Source organism: Dipodomys ordii, unplaced genomic scaffold, assembly GCF_000151885.1.
Source record: "Dipodomys ordii isolate 6190 unplaced genomic scaffold, Dord_2.0 Scaffold10, whole genome shotgun sequence".
NCBI lineage: Eukaryota > Metazoa > Chordata > Mammalia > Rodentia > Heteromyidae > Dipodomys > Dipodomys ordii.
Window position 1 is genome coordinate 19,448,723 of NW_012267226.1, and position 7,605 is coordinate 19,456,327.

At 51.7% G+C, this 7,605-nt stretch overlaps 1 protein-coding gene across 2 annotated transcripts in view; it reads left to right on the top strand.

Annotated features, from left to right (window-relative positions):
* Positions 1 to 6: 6 nt before the first annotated feature.
* Sidt2 (SID1 transmembrane family, member 2) overlaps positions 7 to 7,605 on the top strand; it is a 31,410-nt gene continuing 23,811 nt past the window's right edge. Inside the window, exons 1-10 of one of the 2 annotated variants that reach the window (XM_013009775.1) lie at positions 7 to 222; positions 2,563 to 2,684; positions 2,929 to 3,093; positions 3,175 to 3,220; positions 3,557 to 3,658; positions 3,760 to 3,843; positions 5,308 to 5,407; positions 5,609 to 5,674; positions 7,075 to 7,168; positions 7,533 to 7,585. In XM_013009775.1, the coding sequence (XP_012865229.1) occupies positions 37 to 222; positions 2,563 to 2,684; positions 2,929 to 3,093; positions 3,175 to 3,220; positions 3,557 to 3,658; positions 3,760 to 3,843; positions 5,308 to 5,407; positions 5,609 to 5,674; positions 7,075 to 7,168; positions 7,533 to 7,585 (1,018 nt within the window). In that variant the 5' untranslated portion in view covers positions 7 to 36. The remainder of the gene's footprint in view (positions 223 to 2,562; positions 2,685 to 2,928; positions 3,094 to 3,174; positions 3,221 to 3,556; positions 3,659 to 3,759; positions 3,844 to 5,307; positions 5,408 to 5,608; positions 5,675 to 7,074; positions 7,169 to 7,532; positions 7,586 to 7,605) is intronic. The other variant, XM_013009774.1, reaches the window with a different exon arrangement.

Genomic DNA, 7,605 nt, shown 5'->3' on the forward strand with positions numbered 1-7,605 from the left:
CGCCGCCGCCGCTGTCACCGCCGCCCTGCCGGGGCCATGTTCGCCCGCGGCTTGCCCTACTTGGTGGCGCTCTTGGTGGCCTCGGTCGAGAGCCATCTGGGGGCTCTGGGGCCCAAGAACGTCTCGCAGAATGATGCCGAGTTTGAGCACACCTACTCCCACGAGGTCAACAGCGAGCTGGTCAACATCTACACCTTCAACCATACCGTGACCCGCAACCGGGTAGGCGGTGGGGAGCGGGGCCGGGGCCGGGGGGTGCCGAGGGGCGAGCGGACCGGGCCCGGCCCGAGGCCCGCCGAGCCAGCCGCCGGCCTGCGCTTCCCGACCCCAGGACCCTAACGGGCGCCTCTGGACCAGGTCTTACTTTCCCATCCTTGCTGCTCTGAGGCTCCAGCTGGGCAAGGTTTTGAAGTGGTCTGGTCCCCATCTCCTCTTCCTCCAAGCTGTGATGGGAGCAGGCCCCGGGCCGCTCCCTACCTCCTGGCCCTCAAGACCTGGAGCTCAGTAGGGTCTGGGTGACAGGGGAAGCAGGTTTGCCTCTGAGCCTGCCCAGACAACACCAGAAGACACGCAGGCCCAGGACTGAAAGGCTCTGTCCAGGCAAGTTTACACTTCAGACTCCCCAGGGAGGTGAATGGAGGGACTGCTCAGATCTCTCCTGATTTCAGAAAGCCAGCTGGCCTTGGAAGTTGAGGTGGCAGAGATAAGGCCAACCGCATTATTGGGTGGCAAGCAAAGGGGAGTTTGTCACCCATGAAGATCCAAAGTCATCCTGACTTCTCACTGATTTCTTTCCAGTAGTGAAAGCCCAGCTTGGTCTGAGAAGTTCCCAGCAGTCAGAACAGATGAAAGAATCCTTGGCCACCTAGTTGTGTGGTCTCCCACCTAGCTCTCTCTCCATCTCTTCTCCAGGACCAGAGCTGGGTTTACTGGGAGGCAGTGGAGTTGAGAGCATTGAATCTGGGGTTTTCTTCAGGATGGAAAGGGGTTTGGTTTCTGGCAGGGTAGGATCTGCCTTCTCTGAAGTTGGATCCCTTGCTTAGAGTCTTACCTTCCTCTTTTTTTTTTTTTTTGGTCCTTTGGGGGACCTGAACTCTGGGCCTGGGCGCTTCCCCTCAGCTCTTCAGCTCAAGGCTAGCACTTTACCACTTGAGCCATACACCACTTCCGGCTTTTTCTGCTTATGTGGTGCTGAGGAATGGAGCCCAGGGCCTCATGCATGCAAGGCATGCACTCTTACCACTGAGCCACCTTCCCAGCCCTTACCTTCCTTTTTGTCTACTTTCTGGAGTGTCGGTTCAATCCAAGCTGCAATGTTTAAACCTTAAGGAAATGCTAACTTAAGGCTTGGTTGGGTTGCAGCAGCCCAATAACAAGCAATCCTAGGATTTTTTTTCTTTCAGCTCTCACTATTCTGTAGAAGTTCCTCCATAGCTAAGGGTGAAAGTGTTACTTTGTAGACAAGGAAATTGAGGGTCACAGATGTGAAATGATTTCCTCACAGCCTGTTCTTTGGTCAAAGCTAAGGATTCAGCCAGGTGCCGGTGGCCCCCTTGCCTGTAAGTACTAGTGACTGGTGCCTATAATCCTAGCTGCTCAGGAGACAGAGTTTTGAGGATCATGGTTCAAAGCCCACCCAGGCTTTGAGACTTTGTGTGTGTGTGTGTGTGTGTGTGTGTGTGTGTGTGTGTGTGTACACGTGTGCGCACGCGTGCCCACATTGCTCCTAGGACCTGGGCTCTGTGCTTGAGCTTCTTTTGCTCAAGGCCAGTGTTCTACCACTTGAGCCACAGTTTCATTTCTGGCTTTTTTGGGGATAGTTTATTGGAGATAAGAGTCTCATAGACTTTCCTGCCCAAGCTGGCTTTGAACTGTGATCCTCAGATCTCAACCTCCTGAATAGCTAGAAGTACAGGTGTGAGCTACTAGTGCCCCACCTGTGAGATTCTTTAATCAACTACCAAAAAGTTGGAAATGGAGCTGTGGCTCAAAGTGGTAAAACACTAGCCTTGAGCACAAAAGTTCAAGGACAGCATCCAGGCCCTGAGTTTAATTAGCACAAAAAACAAAAATAAAGAACAGCTAAAGATACAATTTGGTTTTCAACACTTCCCCTTATCAGTCTTCCCCATCTTTCATGGGTTCTGGCTTCCTGGTTATTGAACCAGAGCTTCTTGCTGGTTTCCTGGGTCACAAGGAAGAAGACTGACAATTTCTCATTATCCTGGGTCTGTGTGTCTCTGTGCTTATGTGCATGTGTGTGCAGACAGATCTGTGCAACTCATGCACGTGGATAGAGATGAGGTATCCTGGGGACTTGTGAGGTCTTTCTGTGGGTCGTGTGTGTATACTAGGCCTTGCCTGGGTCCTGCGGGGCACACATGCAGCTGCCTCTAGGAGGCAGTCCCATGTGGAGACTAGGCCACCTGTTCTGGCAGAAGGAGCGTAGATGGCTTCCTTGCCTGGCAAGGATGGATGAGGGCGGGCAGGGCTCCGAATCTGGAGCCACGTGTTTGGGGACAGGCTGGGCAGGGTTTGAGGGCACTTCCTTGTCACCTGCAGACCGAGGGTGTGCGTGTGTCTGTGAATGTCCTGAACAAGCAGAAAGGGGCGCCTTTGCTGTTCGTGGTTCGCCAGAAGGAGGCTGTGGTGTCCTTCCAGGTGCCCCTAATCCTGCGAGGGCTGTGAGTAGGACCTGGGGATCTGGGAGGGGTTGGCCTAGCTCTGGCCTTGTTCACAACCGGACCCAGGATCCCTCTCTGTTTTCCTATCCACTCCCTGAACCCAGAAACTGCTGTGGCAAGAGGGCCACGGACAAGCCTGGAGCTTGTCAGCCTAGGGCTTGGGAAGTCTGGGAACCTGCAAGAAAGAAGGGGGGGCTTGCTCCTCTGAGTGCCAGGCATCCTGACCATCTGCCTTGGGCCATAGGTATCAGCGGAAATACCTCTACCAAAAGGTGGAACGGACGCTGTGTCAACCTCCCACCAAGAATGAATCCGAGGTCCAGTTCTTCTATGTGGATGTGTCTACTCTGTCACCCGTCAACACCAAGTACCAGCTCCGAGTCAGCCGAATGGACAACTTCGTGCTCAGGTAGAGTAGGTAGAGTGCAGGGTAGAATGAGGAGACCATATGGCCTGGCCTCTGACTTGGGGATTCTTCTCTGCCTTATAGGACTGGGGAGCTGTTTAGCTTCAACACTACTGCAGCCCAGCCCCAGGTAAAATCCTGTCGACCCCCTCCCAGGGAGACATGGGAGACACTGAGCAGGAGTAGTTGAAGGTCTTGCTAGGACTTCTAGCAGTCCCATTCCCCATGGTGGGCCCTTTTAGAAGCAGGAGCTCTGGTGGTGAAAGGTAGGCATCTGGGAACAGTGCAGAGACATGGCTCTGGTGCTGGGCTTGGTTTTTCTAATTCCACCTCTCAGGGGCTATCCTGAGTTAAAGAGGATGTTGCACAGCAAGTGGGACTGCTCATGCTCTGCCTGCTCAACCTCACAGGATTGTGGGAACATCATCCCGAAATGATGCTCTCCTTGCCCTTCTCCACCCCTCAGTACTTCAAGTATGAGTTCCCTGAGGGAGTGGACTCTGTGATTGTCAAGGTGACCTCGAACAAGGCCTTCCCCTGCTCAGTCATCTCCATCCAAGATGTCCTGGTAAGTCCCCTGCCCTTTGACCACTCACCAGTGTGTAGCAGATCAATTGGACAAAGAAATAGGGCGCAGGTTCATCTGCCTCTTCCCTCCTCTCTCTCTAGTGTCCTGTCTATGACCTGGACAACAATGTAGCCTTCATTGGCATGTACCAGACCATGACCAAGAAGGCAGCCATCACTGTACAGGTAGGAAGTGCACAAGGCCTTCTGGGAGCTGTGGGGACTGATAAACTGGGTACTTCTCCAAGCCCTGCTCCTTTTCCTCTGCCCCATCCTACCATTTACGAGACTGAGTCTCTGTACTTCAGCCCCTGTGATTTGGATCCCCTCAGGTATTTGAGAATGGAGCCATGATCCTAATCCCTTTGGGGACAGGAAAGAGCAGATTTCCTTTCTTGCTGTTGTAGTGAGGAGAGGAGAGACTGCTAGGGTCCTGTTCATTGAGGGTGGGGGGAGTGTTACTCTTGGTGAAGGCCAAGGGGAAAAAGGCTAGGGAGGGGGGAAGCCATGCAGCTGGTGGGCAATGTGACACTTCCACTTCTTTTCCTAGCCAATGTCCAACCTGAAACACGATGGCTTATCTGATGACAGAGGGCATATGTGTGTCCACAAATGTCCTGTTCATCTGTCCATCCTTCCTTCCTTCCTTTTTCTTTCTTTTCTTTTTTTTTTGGTCTTGGGGCTTGAACTCAGGGCCTGGGCTCTGTCTCTGATCTTTTGTGCTCAAGACCATTTTGAGCCATACTTCTACATTTGGGAGTATCCTGCCCAGGCTGGCTTTGAACTGTGATCCTCAGATCTCAGCCTCCTGAGTAGCTAGGATTACAGACATGAGCCACCAGCACCCCCCCCTTTTCTTTCAGCATTAGGGCTTGAATTCAGGGTCTCATGCTCTTGCTTGCCAATTTTTGCTCAAGTCTTTCACTCTACCATTTGAACCACAGTTCTACTTCTGGCTTTTTGCTTATTATTTGAAAGTCTCACAGACTTTTTTTTTAACCTGGCCTGGCTTTGAACTATGCATCCTCAGATCTCAGCCTGCTGAGTAGCTAGGATTACAGGCGTAAGCCACTGTGCCTTGTTATCGTGCATTTTTTTTTTCATCTGGCTAAGGTATAAGTCCAGTATTTGGGCACTACTTGGTCCCAGTGTGATGCAGGACAGACCACAGGCAAAGACTGAAGAGCTAAGTTTCCACTCATTCTCACTCATCAGCCCCAGGGCATCACTGAACCCCACTTTCCTAGCTCTATGACAGAAGTAATCAGACAGGTCCCATTAGACTCACTCAGTTGTCAAGCTTAGCACAAAACCAGCAATCAGATAATCCTGGCTCTCACACTTACTGACAACGTGACTTTACGCTCACTTCCCTGAATCTGTCCAACAAGGATAATGATAATACTTTCCCAAGGATCCTTTGTGAGGCCAGAGATAGAGCTGGGTAGTCGAGCCGTTGCCTGGCAAGTGCATAGCCATGTGTTCCACTCCCACTACCACAGACAAAAGGGGGAGAGATATTTGTGAGAATTAAATAAAATAATGTATATCAAGAGCTTAACAGGATGTCTGATCCAAAGTGAGTATTCAGAACGGGTGAGGGCAAGGGTGCGGATGGTTCTCCCTCTCAGCCTCCTCATTATCTTACAGCGCAAAGATTTCCCCAGCAACAGCTTTTATGTGGTGGTCGTGGTGAAGACTGAAGACCAGGCCTGTGGAGGTTCCTTGCCCTTCTACCCCTTTATGGAAGGTACATTTTGTGCCCTAGGCCTGGCTAGGGACAGGCAGGGTCTAGTAGCTTCCCAGGAGGTAGAAAGCCTGCTTGTCTTTTGGTAGATGTGATGGGACCTGGGGTTTGGGGCCCCAGACCCTCCAAAGCCTGATCCCACCAACTTTAAACACTCTGCAAGCAATAGTTCTTGACCACATTCTCTTGACATTTTACTTCCAGATGAACCGGTTGATCAAGGGCATCGCCAGAAAACCCTGTCAGTGCTGGTCTCCGAAGCGGTCACGTGTGAGTGTGGGTGGCTGAGTGGGACAGATGATAGATGAGCCTCCCAGGCTCTTCCTGTCACATCCAGGAAGGAGGCTGTTCTCTGAAAGGCAAGGGTGGTGAGGCGTTTGCCCAAGCAGGCTGATGAGTGGAGAGGGGTGTTCTAAGTGGGGAGGTGGGCTCTAAGGTGAGAATCGCTGAGAGGGTGGGTCCTAGTGTAATGCAGGACAGAATCCATGAGCAAAGACTGAAGAGCTAAGCAAACCACCCATGGGCTCACACCTGTAATCCTAGCTACTAAAGAGGCTGAGATCTGAGGATTACAGTTCGAAGCCAGCCAGGGCAGGAAAGTCTGTGAGACACTTATCTCCCATTAACTACTAGACAAACTAGAAGTGGAGCTATGACTCAAGGGGTAGAGCTCTAGTGTTGAGCACAAAAGCTCAGGGATAGCGGCTAAGCACTAAGTTCAAGCCTCAGGATTGGCACAAAATAAGCAAACAGGGCCTCAGCTGGTGGGGCATGACTTAAGCTTAGAGCACTTGCCTAGTAACCTTAAGGTCCTGAGTTCAAACCCAAGAACTGCCAAAAGAATTTTTTTTGTGGGGGGAAGGGGAGGAGGCGGTCGTGGGGCTTGAACTCTGGGCCTGGGCGCTGTCCCACAACTCTTCAGCTCAAGGCGAGTGCTGTACCGCTTGAGCCACAGCACCACTTCCGGTCTTCTGAGTGGTTTATGGGAGATAAGCGTCTCACGGATTTTCCTGCCTGAGCTGGCTTTGAACCCCAATCCTCAGAGCTCAACCCCCTTAGTAGCTAGGATTACAGGCGTGAGCCACCGGTGCCCAGCCCAAAAGAATTTTTAAAATTTTAAAAAAAGAACCTTAGTTATGCTCAATAATATTTACTGAGTGATTAAATAAGGCCTTCTATAAACTGAAAAGAATTATGGTAGGAAAGGAAAGAAGCTGAGTCTTTCTGTCTGGCTTATTTATTCAGCAAATATTTATTGAGCCCCTCCTGCAGGCCAGGTGCTGTGCCAGGCTGCCGTTCTCAAGAGAGCTACTGTGTAGAGGAACTGAGGCCGAGGCTCTGCTGGGTAACTAGAGCTGTAGTGTCACTGCAGAAATCAGGACAGGGAAGCCCTCCTTGAGGGCACAGTCTCTGAGCGGTGGTTAAGTCCAGATGGAGTTTTCAAGAAGACAGAAAACCTCTAGCACAGGAAGTGACGTGAGCAAAGTCAGAATCAGGACTGAGTTTGGTGTGTTGCGGGACTGCCAGTTGTTCATATAAGCTGGATATAACATTTAGAGAAGTGGGGAGAGCTTGGGTTGGACTCACAAAGGCCCTTGGATATCATGGTGGGCAGTGTTGGAAGGTTTGCCATACTCACCTCTCTGTTGACCATGTTTCCTTCCCTGCAGCAGAGGCCTATGTCAGTGGGATGCTCTTTTGCCTGGGCATATTTCTTTCTTTCTACCTGCTGACTGTCCTCCTGGCCTGTTGGGAGAATTGGAGGTAAAGTGGAACTGCTGGGCGCCCCTGCTCTGGAGTGGACTGGATGGGAGGTATGGGGGACATAGCCCTGAGGGATCTGTGCTGGCCCAGAGTTATCTTGGAACTGTCCCTGGGACAAAACAAGACAGGTTATCCTGTTGGGTCTGTGGTCCATCACTGGCTACTCCCCTGGAAATGGGCTCTTCTCCCTCAATCGCTGACCCAAGCAGGAAGATCCTGCATTGTTCCCCAGCCTGGGAGCGACCATGGGACCAAGGGTGGAAGAGAGAATGACAGGGATCAGAGTAGGTGGAGAGGGTAGAAAGAAGGACAGACCAGCCCAGAAGGTTCTCATGTGGGTATCCTCTGGATTCTGTCCCTGTAGGCAGAGGAAGAAGACCCTGCTGATGGCCATTGACCGAGCCTCTCCAGAAAGTGGTACCTCACCAGAGTCTCTG